Source organism: Chlorocebus sabaeus, chromosome 20 (genome assembly GCF_047675955.1).
Source record: "Chlorocebus sabaeus isolate Y175 chromosome 20, mChlSab1.0.hap1, whole genome shotgun sequence".
NCBI classification, from domain to species: Eukaryota; Metazoa; Chordata; class Mammalia; order Primates; family Cercopithecidae; genus Chlorocebus; species Chlorocebus sabaeus.
This window is the reverse complement of record NC_132923.1, coordinates 90773077-90798002: the sequence shown is the minus strand read 5'-3', so window position 1 is coordinate 90798002 and position 24926 is coordinate 90773077. Positions and strand designations below refer to the sequence as shown.

The 24926-nt window shown below is 40.3% G+C and overlaps 1 protein-coding gene across 4 annotated transcripts in view; it reads right to left on the bottom strand.

Annotated features, from left to right (window-relative positions):
• The window catches only part of PIK3R3 (phosphoinositide-3-kinase regulatory subunit 3), a 97271-nt gene that overhangs the window by 31510 nt on the left and 40835 nt on the right, over positions 1-24926 (bottom strand). For all 4 annotated transcript variants that reach the window (XM_037999099.2, XM_007978925.3, XM_073007351.1 and 1 more), the window contains 2 exons: positions 11548-11656; positions 7812-7910 (listed from right to left, as the gene is read on the bottom strand). In XM_037999099.2, coding sequence (XP_037855027.1) covers positions 7812-7910; positions 11548-11656 — 208 coding nt within the window. The remainder of the gene's footprint in view (positions 1-7811; positions 7911-11547; positions 11657-24926) is intronic.

The window sequence follows — 24926 nt, the reverse complement described above, 5'->3', positions numbered from 1 at the left end:
TATGTTGACAGCTGTGGTACAGCAGCATGAAGGAGTTTCTCGTCTGACTGTGTCCACATTATCAGTGATATTAAAAGCAAGTTCTTTAGTTAAAAGTGGGAAGAACAGTTGTCCTTCAAAAGAGAAAAAAAAGAACATGTGAAATTGTCATTTAGGAAAGTGACGGGGAAGCAGGATGAATGCAATGTGGAAATGCAGAAGTTAAGCTGGGCAGTTTTAAAGGTCACTTAAGGTTAGTGGTCATAATTAATGTGAGACCAGTCCATGTGGTCACATCCCTTTCTCCACATTCAGCAGCTCAAGTATAAGCAAGGACTAGGTGGAGAATTGAATTCACGTGTTGGAATTTAGTCTCGTGACTACACTGGAGGAAGAGGAGCAAGTTTAAGAATATATTCACATGGGTAATTATAATAATAATGTACTATGGACTCTAATCAGAGATGAGAGAAGGAACGAAGGAATTGAAGGTCATGTCTTTATCATGCTAGTCCTCCTTGCATCTCAGCACCTAGTCCAATGTCTGGCAGATAGCAGATTCTTAAAGATTTGTTAAGTATCCAGATTTTCTACAACAAATACTATTTACCAATTTAAAAAATAAGAGTTATTGAACTGAAAAATCTCTATTTCCTCACTACCTACTACTCTCTGCATTCTGGTTTCACTCTCATTCCTCTCACTTGAGAGTCACCAATGACTGAACAAATTCAGACTCTGTCCCCTTCCTTTATCCCAGGTCTTCCTTCTCCCTCACTCTCTGCCTTCTTTATTTCATCCTTCCATAACTTTGATGAAATTATTATTTTCTTTCAACCTCTCAAACCACTCTTCCTGTCTCCTCCCTGACCCCAGTTATTCCCTAAAAAAAATTTTGCCTTCAGCTTCCACCTTTTTAAATTTTATATATTTTTTCCATAAAAAATCCCATTTACTCTATGCATATGGTAGCTTGACTCTTTCTCTGGCCCAATACTCTTTCCTAAGCATTAAACTACATTTCTAGCTATATCCTAGATACATTTCTACCTTGTAGTTCTGGAGCAGCTAGAAGTCAACATTTATCCCCGCGGTGGCTCATGCCCGTAATCCCAGCACTTTGGGAGGCAGAGGCGGGTGGATCACCTGAGGTCAGGAGTTCAAGACCAGCCTGGCCAACATGGTGAAACCCTGCCTCTACCAAAAACACAAAAATTAGCTGGGGTGGTGGCACACAACTGTAATCTCAGCTACTCAGGAGGCTAAGGCAGGAGAATCGCTTGAACCTGGGAGGCAGAGGTTGCAATGAGCCGAGATCGCACCATTACACTCTAGCCTAGGCAACAGAGCAAGACTCTGTCTCAAAAAGAATATATATATATATAGCCTGATCACAATTTCCCTGCCGAAAAAATGCAGTGGTTCTCCCCACCTACCTACAACATTAAATATAAACTCCCAAGTTCTGGAATTCAAGGCCCTCTTAAACATGACCCCTTTCCAACCTCCTATCCCCTGCCACTTCTTCTTTACAAACTTTACCTTTTGGCCAAATAGGACTACATCTCACAGAAAGCAGCTATAAAATCTCACCTCCGCATATTTGCTCCTATTGTTATCTATTCCTGCTGCTCCCCTCCCACTCTCTCCATGTCCAAACCTATACCCTTCTTCAAGATATTCTGCAAATATGATCTCTTCCATGAAGGTCAGTTTTCTACATTCTTTTAACAAAGATATCTCTTTTCTTCCTTTCAGCCTCCAAAGCATATTGTGTGAACCCCTCCTGCTATTAAACTTTCACTCAAAGCCATTTTCTCATTCCCTTTGTCCTCACTAGATTATATATTCCCTGAGACAAAAGTTATAACTCATTGCTAAATACCCTGCAGAGTAATTAGCACTCAGTTGTAAGTATGTATTAAATTGACTTAAGATCATCTCTCTTCTGTCTTCCAAAAATCTGTCAAGGCCTAGCTCAACTGTCATTTCCTGTGAGAAACTTTGTCTTTCTCTAATTCTTTCATTCAAACATTTACACAACACCTATCAAACACCTACTGTATGTCAGACCTTGTGATAGATACATGAAAACTTTCAAACATTCTTGCTAATGCTATCAAGTGATGAATGGATAAACAAAATGTAGTATATACATATAGCAGACTATTATTCAACCTTAAAAGGAATGAAATTCCACAACTTAGTGTGGGATTAAAACCATTTTCCAGAAAAATAAGCAGCATATTCTTCTATTAAATAAGTATTTATAGGCTGGATATGGTGGCTCATACCTGTAATCTCAGGACTGGGGAGGCCAAGGTGGGAGGATCACTTGAGACCCATAGTGTGAGACCAGCCTGGGCAACATAGTGTGACCTCATCTCTACAAAGGAATTTTTACAAAATTAGCTGCCAGGCATGGTGGCACACCCCCTGTAGTCTTAGCTACTCAGGAGGCTGAGGCAGGAGGATCACTTGAGCTCAGGAGTTCAAGCCTTCAGTGAGCTATGATCACATCACTGTACTCTAGCCTGGATGACAGAGAGAGACCCTGTCTAAAAAATACAAATATAAATATATATATATATATACACATGTATGTGTGTGTATATATATAAATATATATATATATATACATGTATGTGTGTATATATATATAAATACACACACACACACACACTTATTAGACATCCATTCTCTAATGCTCACCCATTATCAGGCACTAATCTAGACACTGGAGATATAGCAATGATAAAACAAAATCCCCAACCTCAGGGAATTTAAATTGTAGTAGGCCAAGACAGACTAGGTGAGAAGGGAGAAGAAAATAGACAGTGAGCTGCCCACACAGCGAATTAGTCAATGCCATAAGTCTACATGAGTCAGAGTATTCTGACTGTTGCTTTGCTTCTGCTGTCCATTATGATAACCATGTCCACCTTGCCTTGTCAACTGAGTCCCTTCACTTGGCCTCTGCTACCCTGGGATCCACTTATTCCCACTGCATTTAAATTTTTCCGTTGACCAACTGCAGTTCCCATTTTAAGGTCCGGCCTACAGAGAAGGGCAATCATGGCATTTAGGGATGATGGGGTTCTCCTCACAAATCTGTTTCTCAGAGTACTGCTGAAAAGCATGTGGTCTGGACCCACCCAGTGTGAATAAGTAGATTTTAAATGACAAATCCACTCTAGCAACCCAGTCTCCTCCCTAAGCCTTTGAATCTCTTCCTCTGTGTTAACCAAGGTAGATCAGACACCTCCAGCTGGCTCACAGTAGGCCATCTTTTCATCCATGTTTCAGCCAACTAACCAAATAAACTGTTGCCTTTTCTTTTTTTTGAGACAGAGTCTCGCTCTGTTACCCAGGCCAGAGTGCAGTGGTGTGATCTTGGCTCACTGCAACCGCCACCTCCTGCGTTCAAGTGATTCCTCTGCCTCAGCCTCCCAAGTAGCTGGGACTACAGGCGCATGCCACCACATTCAGCTAATTTTTTTTTTTCCAGTATTTTTAGTACAGACAGGGTTTCACCACATTTTGGCCAGGCTGGTCTTGAACTCCTGACCTCGTGATCTGCCCACTTTGGTCTCCCAAAGTGCTGGAATTATAGGCGTGAGCCACCATGCCTGGCCAACTGTTGCCTTTTCTAACTCCCTGAGCTGCAACATTAAATGCAGAATGTGTTTGGTGGGCCAATAACAATAAATTCACCCAGGTGCGGTGGCTCATGCCTGTAATCCCAACACTTTGGGAGGCCGAGGCAGGTGGATCACAAGGTCAGGAGATCAACAGCATCCTGGCTAACACAGGTGAAACCCCGTCTCTAATAAAAATATAAAAAATTAGCCAGGCATAGTGGCAGGCGCCTGTAGTACCAACTACTCGGGAGGCTGAGGCAGGAGAATGGCGGGAACCCAGGAGGCGGAGCTTGCAGTGAGCTGAGATTGCGCCACTGCACTCCAGCCTGGGCGACAAAGCAAGACTCCATCTCAAAAAAAAAACAAACAATAAATTCAGCCTGACTCAAGTTTATGTTCCTTCCATCATTATCTCACACCCTAAATATCTATTCCCATACCTGTTTTCCAGATTTCTGCTTGTATAAATTAGAAAACTCAAGTAGCTTTTTTAGCACATAGCACATCTCCTCATGGGTAAAACTTTGTACCTCATCTTTAGGGGCTGCTGGGACTCAAGTCTAGCTATAGGTCTAGAAGCAAAGAGGGGTGGTGGGCGTGGGTCCTGAGAAGACTCAGCATCCTCTTGCTTAGCAGTTGCCTCCAGGAAGGCCATTACGGTTTCCTCAAGCAATGCAAAGTCAATTCCCTCAGGCAAAGGTGGAAAGGCCAGTGTAAGGGGGATGCTGTTACTGGGGGAGGGAGGCCATTTCTGCTGGCAAACAAGACTCATCAGAATTTAGGAGCTCAATGTCCCCAACCTCATCAGGGTCTTCCCACACATCCCTATCCAAATGTATAGAATTCCATTCTTTCCCAACCAATGCTCTCATTTTAACAGCAGACACCTTACAAGGCTGAGATTTCAACTTTGATTGTAATTCAGCTAATCACATGATGAGAGCATGTGTTTGATTTTTTGCAATTTCAGGCCTGTGGAAACAGAAGACAAGACTCTGACTTAGGGCATACTTAGAAGTTCTTGGGCTATTTATGGCAGAGCTGGGGCCAGGAAATCAAAACCCTGAGCTCACCCTTTTCTTTCATCACTTTGTCTGGCAACATTAGAAAACCTTGGTTTTCTACAAATGTTTGACAGTATCAAATACAGGGTTGCCAAGTTCCTTGCCTCTTACAGGTGGTAAATTAGAAGTATCAAATGTAGATTTTTTGCATATCTCTATATAAACAGTTCACACTATGGACTATCAGTGCTCTCTGTACTATTTATTAGAAGTAGGGTCCTTAGCATTTTTAAGTCTCATCAAATTAGAGAGCCAATTCTGGGAACCCCAAAACTAATTAAGGAAACTCATCCTTAAAATTATCTTCCTCAGGCTGGGCGCAGTGGCTCACGCCTGTAATCCCAGCCCTGGAAGGTTGAGGCAGGAGGACTGCTTGAGCCCAGGAGTTTTGAGACCAGCCTGGGCAACACAGGGAGACTCGATTCTACAAAAAATAAAAAACACAAAAATTAGCTGGGTGTGGTGGCATGCGCCTTTGGTCCCAGCTACTCATGAGGCTGAGGTAGGAGGATCACTTAGGCCTGGGAGGTTAAGGCTGCAGTGAGCCATGATCATGCTACTGCACTCCAGCCAGGGAGACAGAGCAAGAACCTGTCTCCAAAAACAAAAAAAAAACAAAAAAAAAACTAGAATCATTCCTGGTACCAAATCTGTGTTAATCAGAGTTCTCCAGAGAGACAGAACCAATAGGAGAGAGAGAAAGATAAGTATGAGGGGATTTATCAGGGGAATTGGCTCACATGATTATGGAGGCTGAGAAGTCCCATTACAGGCCATCTGCAAGCTGGGATGCCAGTAGTGTGGCTCAGTCCAAGTCCTATCGCCTCAGAACCCAGGAAACCAATGGTGTTAACTCTCAGTCCAAGATTGAAGGCCATAGGGGGTGGGGAGTATTGGTATAAATCCTGGAGTCCAAAGGCTAGAATTCTGATTTCCAAGGACAGAATAAGAGTGTGCTCTAGCTCCAAGACAGAGAGAGGTAAAATTCTTTTTTCTTTCTTTTTGTTCTATCCTCAGCCAATTGGATGGTGCTTACTCACATTGAGGGGCGATCTTCCTTACTCAGTCCACTGACTCAAATGCTAATCTGCTCAGGAAATATCCTCATAGACACATCCAAAATAATGCTTTACCAGTTCTCTAGGTATTCCTTAATCCAGCCAAATTGACACCTAAAATTAATCATCACATATATTAAGGCGATGGGACAGACAAGCTCACCTTAAGAGAATGAATACAGAGAAGAAAAGGAGGCCCAAGTCTGAGCCCTGGAACACTTAACATTTAGATATTGAGCAAAACAGCTTAAAGTTAGGAAGAAAATCAGGAAAGTGTGATGTCTTAACAGCCAAAACAATAAACTGCTTCTAAGAAGAAGTGTCTATGACTAATGCTGCTAAGAGGTCAAGTAAGGTAAGAAGAGAAAAGTGGCCACTGGTTTAGGAGTCTCCATGGAGTGGTGGAGACGGAAGCCTGACTGGAGTAGAGGAAAATTTGTGTTCAATGAATTATTGTATAACACTGATTAGTCAGCACAATTCAGGTGCAAAGGTATTAATTTCTTTAGCTCTTTACCAGAAACTAAAATAGTGCCTCCAAATTTATGCCATATTTGCATAAAATATAGCATTATTTTTTCTAAAGATATTAGGCTGGAAAGGCAGCAAACAGCCAGATGAATCTGGATTTAAACTCTTCCTCTACCACTTTCTAACTATGAGACTTTAGGCAAGTACCTTAACCATGTTAACCCTTAGTTACCTCATCTATAAAATGGGAATAGTAATAATACCTACCTCATAAGGTTGTTGTGAAGAATAAATGATATAATGCATGTAAAGGGCTTAGTACAAGAAAGTCAGTAAATGTTATTGTTAACTGTTATTTTCTTTTTGTTAAATAGTTCCTTTTTTAAAAAATCATAAGGCTTTATTGTAATTGGGCTACTTTAATTATTAAAATTAAATGTGGAAATTTCTCATGCAGTTTTCTTAACCTTTTAAAAATATGTGCAAATATAGGCTGGGCACGGTGGCTCACGCCTGTAATCTCAGCACTTTGGGAGGCCGAGGCGGGTGGATCATGAGGTCAGGAGATTGAGACCATCCTGGCTAACACGGTGAAACCCTGTCTCTACTAAAAATACAAAAAATTAGCCAGGCGTAGTGGCGGGCGCCTGTAGTCCCAGCTACTCAGGAGGCTAAGGCAGGAGAATGGCATGAACCCAGGAGGCGGAGCTTGCAGTGAGCCGAGATTGTGCCACCGCACTCCAGCCTGGGCAACAAAGCGAGACTCATCTCAAAAAAAAAAAAAATGTGCAAATATAAAAAGTCATATATCCATCACTTAAAAGACGCTAATATGCCCATATGGAAAGCATGATACAGGCTGGGAACTGCTTTATCTTCAACATATCCTCATCAACCAAAATTATGTTGAGTTCTGCTTTCTAAAGTCTGCATTAAGGAAGATAAAAGGGTTATTCGAATAATAGACTCATTTTTACCCTTAGAATATGCCCATGACGGCCGGATGCGGTGGCTCACGCCTGTAATCCCAGCACTTTGGGAGGCCCAGGCAGGCGGACCACAAGGTCAGGAGATCAAGACCATCCTGGCTAACACGGTGAAACCCTGTCGCTACTAAAACAAATGCAAAAAAATCAGCCAGGCGTGGCGGCATGCGCCTGTAGTCCCAGCTGCTGGGGAGGCTGAAGCAGGAGAATGGCGTGAACCCGGGAGGCGGAGTTTGCAGTGAGCGGAGATTATGCCTCTATACTCTAGCTTGGGAGACAGAGCGAGACACCGTCTCAAAAAAAAAAAAAAAAAAATATGCCCATATGCCCATGACATCTACGTACTTTATAAGGTCAACTGTATGCTTCTTACTCCCTTACATTTTGGGATTTTAGCCTTTTCATTTACTTTCTACATTTTTTTAAGTTGCCATTTTTATACAAAATGTTTAAATACTTAATGTATAGAAAAAAGAATTAGCCAGACTGGAAATTATGTACATAAATGAAAATATGAAAAATTGTATAAAGATTTAAATACAGAAATATCCGTATACCCAGAATAAAAATAACATCAGTAAAGCACTAGCCAAAAGACTGAAAAGTACTTACCGCAAAGTCAAAGTATAATCTCCCTGCATTTTTGTTGAGGCATCTCGGACCAAGAAGGTCCCATCTGGCATATCCCGCAATTTGTCATTTACCTCCTCCCTGAAGAACAGAATTATAACAAAAATGAAAAAATGTCAACACTGGTTGTCTTTACATGTTACTACTAAGGCTGCTTCGGCAGTAGGTTATAGAATAATGGAGCCCTTTAGAGGTCATTTAGTTCTTCCCTGCATTAAATATGCTCTTTCTGTTTTGATTTCTGGTGGTAAGCAATCTATAGAAGAGCTATTTGATTTTTAAACTCTTCCAGATTTCAAATGTGTATAACAGATACTGTTTCCATCAAGCCTCTAGGGCTTCCTTAGGCAGGTCTGAACTTGTAAAGTTTCAGGAAAAAAACAGCGGCTGTTTAGAAGGTTATATTTAAGCAACAGTGGCAGCTGTTTCTGAACAGAAGGGGGAAAATTCACTAAGTTCATAACCTTTCAATAGGATTTTCTCCCAGTTTAAATTTGTCCCGATAACAAATTCCTTCTGTATAGGAATTTAAGGCAGAACACTAGAACACTTAAAGGAAATGGCAGGGCATAAAAGACCCTTGAATCATATTAGAACCATGTGATCTTAAAATAAAAAATAATAGACTATTTTATTGTACAATATTAAAATAGAAATATTCTAATCAATTTTAAAATAAAATGGCTGGGTGCAGTGGCTCACGCCTATAATCCCAGCATTTTAGGAGGCTGAAGCAGAGAGGTCACTTGAGGTCATGAGTTCGAGATCAACCTGGCCAACATGATGAAACCCTGTCTCTACTAAAAATACAAAATTAGCCAGACGTGGTGGCCGAGCAAGCGCCTATAATCCCAGTTACTTGGGAGGCTGAGACAGGAGAATCACTTGAACCCGGGAGGCAGAGGTTGCAGTGGGCTGAGATTGCACCACTGCACTCCAGCCTGGGAGACTGAATGAGACTCCATCTCAAAAAAAAAAAAAAAAATTTTTTTTTAAATGAAATGTATTAAGTCCTCTTCAAAAAATTAAACACAGAATTACCTACCATATGACCTGGCAATTCCATTCCACTACTGGGTATATACCCAAAATAACTGAAAGCAAGGACTCAGATATGTGTGCACCAATATTAACTGCAGCATTATTTACAACAGCCATAAGTTAGAAACAATCCAAATGTCCAGATTGGATTAAATGGACAGAATGGATTAAAACAATATACAGCATACACATATAATAAGATATTAGCCTTAAGAAGGAATGAGGCCGGACGCGGTGGCTCAAGCCTGTAATCCCAGCACTTTGGGAGGCCGAGACGGGCGGATCACAAGGTCAGGAGATCAAGACCATCCTGGCTAACACGGTGAAACCCCGTCTCTACTAAAAAATACAAAAAACTAGCTGGGCGCCTATAGTCCCAGCTACGCAGGAGGCTGAGGCAGGAGAATGGCGTAAACCCGGGAAGCGGAGCTTGCAGTGAGCTGAGATCACACCACACTGCACTCCAGCCCGGGCAACAGAGCGAGACTCTGTCTCAAAAAAAAAAAAAGAAAAAAGAAGGAATGAAATTCTGACACATGCTACAACATGAATGAACCTTGAAGATGTATGAAGAAAGTGAAATAAGCCAGTCACAAAAGGACAATTATTATACGATTACACTTATGCAAAGTACCTAGAATTGAATTCGTAAGACAGAAAGCAGAATGGTGGTTGCCATGAGCTGGAGGAGGGGAGAATGGAAGGTTATTGTTTAATGGGTACAGAATTTCAGTTAGGGAAAATAAAAAAGTTCTGGAGATGGATGGTGATGATGGCTGCACAACAATGCAAATATATTCTTAAAACAGTTGAAACTGTAAGAGTAAAAAAAAAATTAAATAAATACCATTTTGGTAGAGGAAGAGAACAGAGAAGAGAAAGGGATAGATAAGTGTGTTGAGGAATACAGCATCAACCTGGAAACTGATTTGACAGAAATGGATAGGACTTTAAAAAGAAAATACATCTGAGACCCATTAAAGCAAAGTTTAACAAGAAAAAAATTTAATAAGAAAATACAATATTCAAATTAAATGTATATAATTCCCTCTTTGGGTTCAAAATGATCTAAAACCACACTTTACCCAGAAAACAAATCTGTCCTAGAGTCCTGTTTATCAAATTGGGGTGTGTAAAGAGACTGCATCAAATTCACCCAGGGAAGCTGTTAAATGCAGATTCCTGGGTTCCACCTCAATTGATTTTTGTGCATGCAAAGACTTTGGAATCACTGGCTTAGAGAAAGGAAGGTACAGAAATGTAAGTACCCACAAATATTTTTAATTCTAAAACACATATAACTATCCTAAATGTCTAAGTGTCACTTATTTAGAAATCCATCCTCAATATAGTATTAGAAGTAATAATCACACTCATAATTTAAAGATTTTCAGCCAGGCACAGTGGCTGACACCTGTAATCCCAGCACTTTGTGAGGCCAAGGCAGGTGGATCACCATAGGTCAGGAGTTTGAGAACAGCCTGGCCAACATGGTGAATCCCTGTCTCTACTAAAAATACAAAAATTAGCAGGGCATAGTGACACATGACTGTAATCCCAGCTACTTGGGAGGCTGAGGCAGGAGAATCGCTTGAACCCAGCAGGCGGAAGTTGCAGTAAGCTGGGATCACGCCACTGCACTCCAGCCTGGGCAACAGAGTGAGACTCTGTCTCAAAATAAATAAATAATGAAGATTTTCTTGTCATTTTTTCATGGGAAGAAAAGTATTAAGACATTTATGAAATGTTCCCACACAAAATTTTTTACATGAGCATTTTTTCTGTTTTTTTCGAAATAGTGTCTCACTCTGTCGCCCAGGCTGGAGTGCAGTGGTACTATCTCAGCTCACTGCAACCTCCACCTCCCGGGTTCTAGCAATTCTCCTGCCTCAACCTCCCAAGTAGCTGGGATTACAGGCGCATGCCAACATGCTAGGCTAATTTTTTGTATTTTAGTAGAGACAGGGTTTCACCATGTTGCCCAAGCTGGTCTCAAACTCCTGAGCTCAGGCAATCCACCCGCCTCAGCCTCCCAAAGTGCTAGGATTATAGGTGTGAGCCACCGTGCCTGGCCTAAAATGGTAATCTTTAAATAAAAATTAGTAGGGCACTACAATGCTTTTTTTTTTTTTTAAGATTTGGGGGGTAGGGGCCGGGCGCGACGGCTCACGCCTGTAATCCCAGCACTTTGGGAGACCAAGGTGGGCGGATCACGAGGTCAGGAGATCGAGACCATCCTGGCGAACACGGTGAAACCCCGTCTCTACTAAAAATACAAAAAAATTAGCCGGGCGTGGTGGCAGGCACCTGGAGTCCCAGCTTCCAGGGAGGCTGAGGCAGGAGAATGGCATGAACCCAGGAGGCAGCCGAGCTTGCAATGAGCAGAGATCGCGCCACTGCACTCCAGCCTGGGCGACAGAGCGAGACTCCGTCTCAAAAAAAAAAAAAAAAAAAAGATTTGGGGGTCTTACTCTGTTGCCCAGGCTAGAGTGCAACAGAGTGCTCTTTATAGCCTTGAACTCCTGGTATCACGTGCTTCTTCAGCCTCAGCCTCCTGAGTTGCTGGGATTATAGGCGTGAGCCACCATGCCTGGCTTAAAATGGTTTACTTTACCTACTAATTCTCAAAAATGACTTTTTAAAAAACTGCATTCAATTACAGTAGCATTCTAGTTACCTTGAAATATCCCCCCAGTACCATTCTGCATCCTGAAGAGAAACAGAACTGTCCTTCATTCCATTTGTAACTGCTGAAGTCATTGGCTTAGGTGGCTTTGGTGGAAGAGCTAGAAGAGAAATGAATATTACTCTGTAGATGTAAATTATTTTTTGTTTTCTAATTTCCTCTGAAGCAGCTCACTAACCAAGGTATGTTAAGATTCTAATAATTATCAATCAAATTGAGTATTATTTCATGTTAAATGTTAGCAACAGAAGGAATCCTTTTGATTGCCTAAAAAGTGAAAATGTCAAGATACTTGGTTTTTTCCTTCTTATGAAACACCGACTTCTAAGTCTGTACAATTTCATCATCTCTCAAAAGACAACATGCAACCCCTTTCCAAACAACTCTGTCCAAAAGCCACTAAGTGACCAACGTACAACATGAGAATTATAGTTAATAATATTGTATTATATACTGGTAATCTGCAAAGTGAGTAAATTTTAGGTATTCTTACTACCAAAAACAAAAAAGGGTAACTATGAAATGATGGGTATGTTATTAATAATTTGCTCAACTGTAATAGAACGAAGCCTCTTATTTTGGACTGGAATTACAGCTACTGATATCAACTCATGAATTTCAATGTATATAAACATAAATATGTAAATGTCTGTACACACAGCATACATACATTCCCTAGCTCTGTTCCCTGAGACAGAGATTCCCTAACCCCTGGGCCGCGGACTGGCACTGGTCCATGGCCTATCAGGAAAAGGGCCACACAGCAGGAAGTGAGCAGTGGGCGAGCGAGCATTACTGCCTGAGCTTCAGCATTAGATTCTCATAGAAGCACAAATCCTACTGTGAACTGCACGTGAGAATCGAGGTTGTGTGCTCCTTTTGAAAATCGAACTAATGCCTGATGATCTGAGGTGGTACAGTTTCATCCTGAAACCAATACCCCCACCCCGACCCCACCCCAGCAATGAAACCGGTCCCTGGTGCCAAAAAGGTTGGGGACTGCTGCCCTGAGAGGTCCTGGGGGCAACAACACCCCAATATGTACACTGAGCACCTTGACCTTGCTTTCTAATACCATTGTCTACTAAAAGGAACCAGGGCTCTTTGAAGAAATGGCTGATTCCAGGGACAGAATAGAGCAAGTACCAAACGAGCCTGAACATCGTCTTGTGCCAAAAAGGAAGGAAGTGCTCAAAGAATGGGAGAGGCTATGTTAAAAGAACAAAATGGTGAGCCTGAAGGGGCTCTCACTGACCAAATCTGGAACAGCTGGCCTATCAATACAAATAATAATAGTAAAGAAATATAACTCATTAAACAAAATAGGAATATATGTGTCCATGCAGATATAAATAAATAAATAAAAGAAACAAAGATCGATGAGGACCAAGATTACTATTATCTCAATATACTGTCCCACAAAATCCTAATTGCAAAAGGAAAAACAGTAATAGTGAAAAAGCCTGGCAAATACCATCTTAATCAAGAATCAAGGTTAATATAAGAAATAATGGGGAAACTGTGGGCCCCAATACAATGCACTAAGAAGGATATAACACTACTTCTGTGACATCGCTGCCAAATACGCATAAACTGAATCTAATCATAAAGAAACATCAGACAAACCATGACTGAGGGGCATTCTACAAAATAACTGACCTGTAATCTTCAACAATGTACAGGTCCTGAGGGTCAAGGAAAGACTGAGGAAATGTTTCCGATTGAAGAAGAAGACTAAAGATCCTGACAATTAAATGCAATGTGTAATTCTGGACTGGATCTTTTTTGCTATTAAGGACAACACTGGGACAATGGGCAAAACTTGAATGGGATCTGAGTATGACCATAGTAGTAAAACAGCAATGTTAGTTTTCTGATTTTGATGGTTATATTGTGCTTCTGTAGGAAAATGTTCTTGTTTGTGGGAAATACACACAAACATTGTCATCATATGGCATCATGCTGACAACTTACTCTCAAATGATTCAAAAAAATTACGTTCTTTGAACTGTACTTGTAACTTTTTTGAGATTGTTTCTTTTTTCTTAATTTAATCAAAAAATTGTAAGCAATCTTGGGGGGAAGGAGAACAATGTGAATATTTTCCCCCAAACAGAAGTCCCTTAGTTGGCCGGGTGTGGTGGCTCACACCTGTAATCCAAGCACTTTGAGAGGCGGAGGCAGGCAGATCAATTTAGGTCAGGAGTTCGAGACCAGTCTGGCCAACATGATGAAACCCCATCTCTACTAAAAATACAAATATTAGCTGGGCATGGTGGTGTACACCTGTAATCCCAGCTACTCGGGAGGCTGAAGCAGGAGAATTGCTAGAACCCCAGAGGCAGAGGTTGCAGTGAGCCGAGATTGCACCACTGCACTCCAGCCTGGGAGACAGAGTGAGACTCTGTCTCAAAAATAAATAAATAGCCGGGCGCGGTGGCTCAAGCCTGTAATCCCAGCACTTTGGGAGGCTGAGACGGGCGGATCACGAGGTCAGGAGATCGAGTTCATCCTGGCTAACACGGTGAAACCCCGTCTCTACTACAAAATACAAAAAAATAGCCGGGCGAGGAGGTGGGCGCCTGTAGTCCCAGCTGCTCGGGAGGTTGAGGCAGGAGAATGGCGTGAACCTGGGAGGCGGAGCTTGCAGTGAGCTGAGATCCGGCCACTGCACTCCAGCCCCAGCGACAGAGCGAGACTCCGTCTCAATAAATAAATAAATAAATAAATAAATAAATAAAGTCCCTTAGTCGACTGATTTTCAACATGGGTGTCAAGATAATTCAATGAGGGAAAGAATAGTCTTTTTAACAAATTGTTCTGGAACAAGTGGATATCCACATGCAAAAAGAATGAAGTTGGATGCCTGCCTCACACCAAAATTAACTAAAAATGGATCAAAGACCTAAATGTTAAGACCTAAAACCATAAAATTCTTACAAGAAAAAATAGGCTTAAATATTTGTGACTTTATATTAGGTAATGGTTTCTTAAATATGACACTGAAAATAACAAACAAGAAAAAAATAGATCAACTGCATCAAAATTAAAAACTTCTGTACTCCAAAGGACATCATCAAGAAAGTGAAGAGACAACCTACAGGATGGGAGAATGTTTTTGTAAGTAGAACTGATAAAATATATTTTTGTAAATATTTGTAATTGTATCTGTAAATATATTTTTGTACGTGTATCTAGAATACATAAAAGACCTCTTTTAATTCAATAAAAGACAAACGACCCAATTAAATATGGGCAAAGGATCTGAATATATATTTCACCAAAAGACAAACAAATAGCCAATAAGCACATGAAAAGATACTGAACATAATCAGCCAACAGAGAAATGCAAATCAAACCACAGTGAAATACCACTTCACACCCACTAGGATGACTATAATCAAAAAGACAGATAATAACAAGTGTTGGTGAGGATGTGGAGAAATTGGAATACTCATAGACTGCTGGTGGGAATGTAAAATGATGCAGCTGCTTGGAAAACAGTCTGGCTTCCTTAAAAGGCTAAATGCAGAGTTGCCCAGCAATTTCACTCTTACATATACCCAAGAAAAAAGAAACGTATATCTACACAAGAACTTGCACAGGAATGTTCATAGTAGCGTTATTTATAATGGCCCAAAAATGGAAAACAACCCAAATATCTATCAACAGATGAACAGATAAATAAAATGAGGTATATGTCCATACAACAGATTATTCGGCAATAGAAAGGAATGAGGTACTGATATATTACAACATGGACGAATCTGAAAACATTTTGCTGAGTCAAAGAAGCCTGTCATGAAAGGCCAAATATTATACAATCCCATTGTCCACAGGCAAATCTATAGAGATGGAAAGTAGATCAATGGTTGGCTAGGGCTGGGGAGTAAAGGGGGAAATAGGGAGTGACTGCTATATGAAGGATTTCTTTCAGGGTAATGAAAATATTCCAAAATTGACTATCATGATGGTTGTACAACTTTGTGAAGATACTAAAAAATCACTGAATTATACAATGTGGGTAAACTGCCTGGCATGTGAATTATATATCAATAAAGCTGTTTTAAAATAAATAAATATCAGACTTCTGAAATTACTAGATGGGGGTGGATTTGCTATAATCCACACTTTTTTTCAAAGTAGCTAAATAACCATCTTGTTTGAAAAGGATTTTATGTGAATTATAAAAGTAGCTACAGTTTGAACTATAACTTAGCAAAACTTATAATTCTACTTAACACAAGGATTAACAGTGTAAACTTGTGCTATACAAAGCACTGCACTATAGTATGAAAAGGTACAAAGATAAGGTGCACTCAAAAGAACAAATCCAGAGAGAATGACACACAGAAACACCTAACTATAATACTCATCAGAATGCGGTAAAAAGCAAATTGTAATGGAAACCCAGCAAAAGGAGTAATTGATTCCCTCTAGGGAAACTTTAAGGTCAAACACTAAGCTTCTCAAATCTAGTCCTTAGTGATTTGAGTACATGATCAACGGAGCCCAAGAACCAATGTGCTTCATTGTATCAGGTGATTACACTCTAATCACCTTCAAATGGAGTTATGGAGACTTTTCTACATCCCTTCACTGGAGGAGCTCTATATTGAGATGAGTTGAGTTGACCAGACCGCATGAGGAAGCTGCTATTTATGGATAATGATAGTTCACAGATAGCTCTACCACCAACAAACATGTAATGACCATTTCACATCTATTACAGAGGGCTGCCTCCTTGTATCTTGCTGTTCTCAACTACAGAAATGTAAGAAGAATGAAATTTTTATAAAGGCAGTTGCTACATGAGGTTGCTAAAAGAATACAATCATAAGGTCTGAACTGAATGCAATACTGGCCTATTTCTACATTCCTACTATCTATCATCACTCCACACAGACATAGGCAAATATGTACTGAACACCTCCTATGTTCCAGAAGCTGTGAACATAGCAATGAACTAGATTAGATATATATAGTCTCCACACATATGGACTTTATAATCCAAAGGATAAATTTCAAGATAATTCATTGTTCCTAAAATTGTGAGTACACTCAAATGTAGCTCTATCAAACTAAACTGAATCTTCAATCTAAATGTTTCGCCTTTCATTGGGAGTTATACCTGATGTAAATGACGAGTTGATGGGTGCTGACAAGTTGACAGGTGCAGCACACCAACATGGCACAAGTATACATATGTAACAAACCTGCCCGTTATGCACATGTACCCTAGAACTTAAAGTATAATAATAATAATAAAAAACAAAAAAAGAAAGAAAGGAAAAATAAATAAATAAATAAAATAAGCATCACATTAAAAAAAAAAAAAAAATGTTTTGCCTTCTCTGAGAGTTGTTCCCCACACTCCCATGTAGATTGTAGAACATACTGGGCAAATGTGAATAAAAATTTATCTCCTAATAACCTCCTAATTGCATTAAGATAAGCAGATTTATATTTATCTTGTGATATTATAAATAAAGGTAAAATAATTCCAAATCATTAAGCTTTTAAGTAGTTCAAAAGGACTATCTTGAGGGAAAAACTGATTAGGATACACTAGTCATCTTTTCAACTCCTTGACAAAGTAGTTCTTGCATGAGGCGAGCACTGCAATGCTGAGTGATAAGTTTAAGTGCACCTAGTACCTTCTGAAATGAGTATCCATAAAATATATAGCACTTCTATTTCTATTTAGCGGACAATGAAAAATACTTATCTTTCCATTTTTAGAAACTATATTACAAGTTTGGGGTTTTTTTAAAATTGTGAGACAGCGTCTCATTACGTTACCCAAGCTGGTCTCGATCTCCTGGCCTCAAGTAATCCTTCCGCCTTGGCCTCCCAAAGTGCTGGGATTATAGGCATGGGCCACTCATGCCCGGCCTATATTACAAGTTTTTAAATATTAGCAATGCAGAAAGATATTTTCAATTCAGTTTTAATTAATATGCAGCTATATGAAGAAACATATAGACATATAGGTGTTTTAAGTGTGTGTGTATGTGTGCATATGGATATATATGCACAGAAACATACGAAGAACACACAAACTGTTAATAGTGAATACAATAGGGACCAGGAACAGCAGAGAACACTGTATGTATGTATGTATGTATATTGTGTATGTTTTATCTGTTTTAACAACAAAAATGGTGCCAGGTGCACTGGTGTGCACCTATAGTCCCAGCTACTTGGAGGCTGAGATGGGAGGATTGCTTGAAGCCAGTTCAAACCCACAGTGTGCTAAGATCACACATGTGAATGGCCACTGCACTCCAACTCATAATCCCTGCACTTTGGGAGGTTGAGGCAGGTGGATCACCTGAGGTCAGGAGTTCGAGACCAGCCTGGCCAACATGGTGAAACCCTGTCTCTACTAAAAATACAAAAATTAGCTGAGTGTGGTGGCGGGCACCTGTAATCCCAGCTACTCGGGAGGCTAAGGCAGGAGAATCACTTGACCCTGGGAGGCAGAGGTTACAGTGAGCCAAGATCGTGCCATTACACTTCAGCCTAGGCAACAAAGTAAGACTCTGTCTTAACAAAAAAAAAAAAAAAAAAAAAAAAAGCAACCTGATTCACACCACTATACTCTGGAAAGGCCAGGAATTGGAAGCACAATGCATCTCTGAAGGGAGGATTGAGTCATGTGGCCAGAAACAGAAGAGTTGGCTGACAATCTATAGAAAGAGCAGTTAAGTCCTCAATTCTCTTCCCCACCTGCCCAAGCAACCAGGCAACTACCCCTCCTCCACCCTAGACAAAGGCTGCCTGTCAACTCACCAGTCCAGAGAAACAATTAGAAAGGCTCTGGACTCTTCTTCATCCATGTCCCTACAAAGGACATAAACCATCATTCTAAGCAAACTATCGCAAGAACAGAAAACCAAACACCGCATGTTCTCACTCATAGGTGGGAACTGAATAATGAGAACACTTGGACACAGGGTGGGGAACATCATACACTGGGGCCTATTGTGGGGTGGGGGGATGGGGGAGGGATAGCATTAGGAGATATACCTAATGTAAATGACAAGTTGATGGGTGCAGCACACCAACATGGCACATGTATACATATGTAACAAACCTGCACATGCACATGTACCCTAGAACTTAAAGCATAATAATAATAAAAAAGAAAGATACAGCATGCTCAGTGCTGTGTTTTAGAATGTTAAAAAAAAAAAAGAAAAGAAAAGAAAAGAAAAGAAAAGAAAGGCTCTGGACTCAGGGAACACCAATCTCAGCTGAGAATAGGTAGAGACGGGGTCTCACTGTATTGCCAAGGGTGGTCTCGAATTCCTGGGCTCAAATGATCTTCCTGCCTTGGCCTCCCAAACTGCTGGGAGTACAGGTGTGAGCCACCGCACCTAGCAGGTATTCATCATCTTATCACTTCTCAGTGAAGGCCTCCAGTTAACAAGTTCCTGCCCACTCACATGGAGCTTCAACATGGATGAACATTGAAAATATTACGCTAAGTGAAATAAGCAAGTCACAAAAAGACAAGTATTATGATTCTTCTTACATGAGGCTACTAAAATGTCAAATCTGTAGAGACAGAAAGTAGAATGCTATTGACTAAGGGCTGAGGGGAGGATAGAATGGAAGTTAGTATTTAATGGGTACAGAGTTTCAGCTGAGGAAGATGAAAAAGTTCTGGAGGTGGATGGTGGTGATGGTTGCACAACAGTATGAATGTACTTAAAGCCACAGAATTTAAACATTTTAAAATGGTTAAAAACAGCTGAGTGTGATGGCTCACGCCTATAGTCTCAGCATTCTGGGAAGCCAAGGCAGGTGTATTGCTTGAGCCCAAGAGTTCGAGACCAGCCTGGGCAACAGAGCAAGATCCCATCTCTAAAGTAAATAAATAAATACTTTAAAAGAAATAGATCAAATGGTTAAAATGATAAATTACATGTTACATATATTTACCACAACTTAAAATATAAAAAAACACCAGACATTTGAGGAAAGCCATTACATTAAAGAAGACCAAAACAAGAAGAAACTTGGGAGTAACCAGAGAATTCAAGGGAAAAAAAACTTCACAGACACACAAAAACAGCATATCTCAGATATATAAAAGGAAAGACTGCATCTATGAAAGACAAACAAGATCTATACTAAAGTAACATTCAAAGAACAAGAGCCTTTATATATTAAAATTATTATAGAAAATTTTTTAAGTCCGTTCACAAGCTGGCAGGTAAAGCTGAAATCTCCCAGGAAGTGGAACAAAAAGAGAAAGTAATGAAAAAATAGGGGAAAGATAAGAGAATCAGAGGATCAACTCAGAAGATCCAGCATCAAACTAACAGAAGTTCCAGAAAGCAGGAAGAGAAATCTTTAAAATAAGAAAAAAATTTTAAGAACTGAAGGACACGCATTTCCTGAATGAAAATGCCCACAGAGTATGCCACACAATGAATGAAAAAGATCCACATCAAGATACATCCCTGTGGAATTTCACAACACTGGGGGGAAAAGAGAAGGTCCTAAAATCTATCACAAGGACAAAAAAAAAAAAAGTCACAAAGGACTAAAGAATGTCTTTGGGTTGCTCAACAACACTGGAGACTAGCAACACTGAAGATAAACCTTCCAAATCTGAGGGAAAATGATTTTTTCAAGCTAGAATGATACATCCTGCCAAATTATCAATTACACATGATGGTAGAATAGATATTTTCAGATATACAAGATCTCAACCAATTCATCTCTCAGCAACCCTTCTTAGGAAGCTACTGAATGATGTGCTCCACCAAAATGAAGAAATAAACTAGGAAAGCAGGTGGTATAAAACGCAGGAAAATGGATGCCAACACCGGAGAGAAGCAATGGCAATGCCCAGCATAATGCTGAATGCAGTACCAGGATGACAGCTGAAAACAGTTAGAATTCAAACAGGAAGATGAAGGGCAGTTTAGCGGGTATGTTTAAGAAAAGAATGGAAATGGTAAATTATCTGATGTTTAACCATACTATGATGAATTTTATGGTTCGGTCATACGGTTCTGTCAGAATCATACAATTCTGTCTTTAAATTTATATATATAAAAAAAAGGAAATGTGGCCAGGTGTGGTGGCTCACACCTGTAATCCCAGCACTTTGAGAGGCTGAGGCAGGTAGATCACAAGGTCAGGAGTTCGAGACCAGTCTGGCCAATATGGTGAAACCCCATCTCTACTAAAAATGTATAAAAAACTAGCCAAATACGGTGCCACGCACCTGTAGTCCCAGCTACTTGGGAGGCTGAGGCAGGAGAATAGCTTGAACCCAAGAGGTGGAGGTTGCACTGAACCAAGATCGCGCCACTGCACTCCAGCCTAGGCGACAAAGTGAGACTCCGTCTCAAAAAAAAAAAAAAGAAAGAAAGAAAGGATGCAATCATAATATACTAATGGCTTAGCTGTGAACACTGCATGTAATAATAGTGTAAATATTGGAAGATAATTTAAGAAAGTTATAATTGTGATATAAATACACTGGAAAATGCATAGAGGGAAACAGTGTATGGCATAAGAGAATGAGAGAAGTAAATTGCTATCTTTCTTAGAAGGAATAAATGACATCAAAAGGTGAAAAATTATAAACAGCAGTATTACCATATTACGAAAAATAGGGAGGTAAACACCAGAAGAAAAGGCCAGAAGAGTTAAGTGTTGCCCCTGGGGGCTAGAAAGTGGCAGAAGCGAGGGTAGGACAGGCAACTGATGATTTTGTACTATAAACCTTGTAGTACTTTTTGACTTTTTAAACTATAAACCCATATTGCTTTAAGATAAAAATCAAAAGAAACCTAGCGTTTCTTCTGATTCTACCACTTAAACTAGACTTGGTAAATTATCTCACCTGTCTGAGCCCTAAGTTCCATGCTATGTTGAATCCAACTTGTACAGGCTAGTGAGAGCTGATTGTTGTATTTTCAGGAATTTTGCAAGCTGCTATTCCATACATTTTTTTTTTTTTTTTTTTTTTTTTTTTTGAGATGGAGTCTCCCTCTATTGCCCAGGATGGAGTGCAGTGGTGCAATCTCAGCTCACTGAAACCTCCACCTCCTAGGGTTCAAGCGATTCTCCTCCCTCAGCCTCCTGGGTAGCTGGAACTACAGGCACATGCCACCATGCCTGGCTAGTTTTTTTTGTATTTTTAGTAAAGACAGGGTTTCACCATATTGGCCAGGCTGGTGTCGAACTCCTGACCTCATGATCCGCCTGCCTTGGCCTCCTAAAGTGTTGGGATTACAGGTGTGAGCCACCATGCCCAGCCTCTACACAGTCATTATTAAATATTAAATCATATAAGTTCACAATGAAATTATATTAAAAATAAAGTTAAAAAATGCTTAAACCTCATTACTTCATTAATACTGTATTTATGCTTTTAAGAAACATCTATTGTATTTTATAATGGAAATACTGTGTGCTACTGAGGATTTCTTTCAAATTCTGCATTCGGTATGTCAGTCACACTAGTAGATTGAAATCAGCCACAGTGGGAGTATTTATACTTTGGAAATCAGCAAATACTACAAATCAGAGAGCTTGATTTATTGTGGTATTGATGATTTGCCTGGGGTTAGCAAACTATGGCCCTCTGCCTGTTTTTCAAGGTGCAAAAAATAGTTTTTACTTTTTTTATTATTTTGAGATGAGGGTCTCACTATGTTGCCCAGGCTGGTCTCAAACTCCTGGGTTCAAGTCATCTTCTTGCCTCACCCTCCTGAGTAGCTGTGGAACTAACGGCATGCACCACTGTGACCAGCGTTTTTACTCTTTTTTTTTTTTTTTTTTTTTGAGACAGAGTCTCACTCTGTTACCCAGACTGGAGTGCAGTGGTACAATCTCGGCTTACTGCAACCTCCACCTCCCAGATTCAAGCGATTCTCCTGCCTCAGCCTCTTGAGCAGCTGGGACTACAGGCACGGGCTACCACACCCAGCTAATTTCTATATTTGTAGTAGAGACGGGGTTTCCCCATGTTGGCCAGGCTGGTCTTGAACTCCTGACTTAAGTGATCCACCTGCCTTGGCCTCCCAAAGTGCTGGGATTACACGTATGAGCCACCACGCCTGGCCCATTTTTACATTTTTAAATGGTTATAAACACACACACACACACACACACACACACACACGAAAGAGATCATTTGTGGCCTGCAAAGCCTAAAGTATTTACTATATGGATCTTTACAGAAAAAATATGTCAATTCCAGATCTAGACTTAAGTAAATGATAGAGAAAATATTAATTCATTGTAATAATCTCCACTCTTCTGAATTCTATGGCTGCAGCTTTAGTGCAACAAGCAAATTTGAGAGTATTCAAAACCAAATACATACAATCATACCTCAGTATCCTCATAGGATTCGTTCCAGGATCCCTGCAGTTACCAAAATCCAAGGATACTCAAGTCCATTTTATAAAATGACATAGTATTTGCATACAGCTTACGCACATCCTCCTATATACTTTTTTTTTTTTTTTTTTTGAGACGGAGTCTTGCTCTGTCCCCCAGGCTGGAGTGCAGTGGCCGGATCTCAGTTCACTGCAAGCTCTGCCTCCCGGGTTCACGCCATTCTCCTGCCTCAGCCTCCTGAGTAGCTGGGACTACAGGCGCCCGCCACCGCGCCCGGCTAATTTTTGTATTTTTTTAGTAGAGACGGGGTTTCACTGTGTTAGCCAGGATGGTCTCGATCTCCTGACCTCGTGATCCGCCCGCCTCGGCCTCCCAAAGTGCTGGGATTACAGGCTTGAGCCACCGTGCCCGGCCCCCTCCTATATACTTTAAGTCATCTCTAGATTACTTGTATCTAATACAATGTAAATGCTATGTAAAGAATTGTTATACTGTATTTTTATTTGTATTATTTTTGTTATATTGTTAATTTTATTGGTTTTTTCACACACACCCTGAATCCACAGTTGTTTGTTATTTCAATTCGAGAATGCAGAATCTGTGAATACGGAGGGCCCACTGCATTTCCTCACCTGTTCCTATCCACCCTATCCTGATAAAGGGCACCACTATGCATTTGTCAAAACTCAAAGAATTGTACACCAAAGAGTATAAACTTTACTGTATGTAAATTTTAGAGTATTTTTTTAATCAGCTGTATGTATAACATCTTAAATGAAGATGCCTTAGCCCAACGGCCTATAGATTCTGATTCCATTGATCCAGAATGAGACCTGGGCAACTATGTTTTTTTAAAAAGGCAATTGGTAATTCTGATATAAAACTAGAATGAGAACCACATTCCTAACCCCACAAAGGTACTCCTTGACTTCTCTATCCCTTTTTTTTTTTTTTTTTTTTTTTGAGACGGAGTCTCGCTCTGTCACCCAGGCTGGAGTGCAGTAGTGCTATCTCGACTCACTGCAATCTCCGCCTCCCAGGTTCAAGCGATTTTGCCTCAGCCTCCCGAGTTAGCTGGTACTACAGGCACGGGCCACCACACCCAGCTAATTTTTTGTATTTTTAGTAGAGACGGGATTTCACCATGTTAGACAGGCTGGTCTCGATCTCCTGAACTCGTGATCCGCCCACCTTGCCCTCTCAAAGTGCTGGGATTACATGAGTGAGTCACCACACTTGGCCCTCTCTCTACATCTTTACCACTTACTCCAGTAATCCCAGTTCTTTCACCTCAATGAGACCTCCAATTTACAGCAATGCTACCACTGTTCTTTCACCTCAGTAAGACCTCTAATTCCTCAAACTTAGTACTTTCTTTCTATCCCATACTGGTCTTCATTCTCCCTCTCTCTCAACTAATACTATCGTCTCTTTTGCTCTCTTATCCTCCCACTGTACCTGTCTGGCAAGACCCCGACCATATCTCAATCCGTTTTCATGTTTTTTCTGCTCTCTCTCTCTAGGCTAATAAAGAGGAAAAAAGTTACATCATCTTCAATTGGTTTCACTAACAATGGTCTCCAACCATAAGTGGACCCTCAAAACAATCCAAAAATCTTACCCTAAATTTACCTCCCTCCCATTCTTCACTACAAGCTATTTCAAACATCATATACTACCTCCCTGAACCAGCCCTAAATAACATATGTAGAACCAAAAACGGCAAACATAAAAGTATTATTCTTGTGTTAGGAAAAAGTCCCCAGTACTCCCAGCTTAATTAGCTGGTACTGGTAGTTTAGTATAACTAGAGATCATAAGCTAGCAGATCAGAATCTGCCTTTAAGTTTCATTAGGAAGAACTAGACACTATTACTAATTCATGTTTCTGTTTTGCAGTTAACTCATTTAAGCTATATTTTGGTCAATCAGCTGAAAAGAAATACTGTAAGGGATTTGCAATGCCCCCTAATATCTCCTTCTCTTTGTCAACT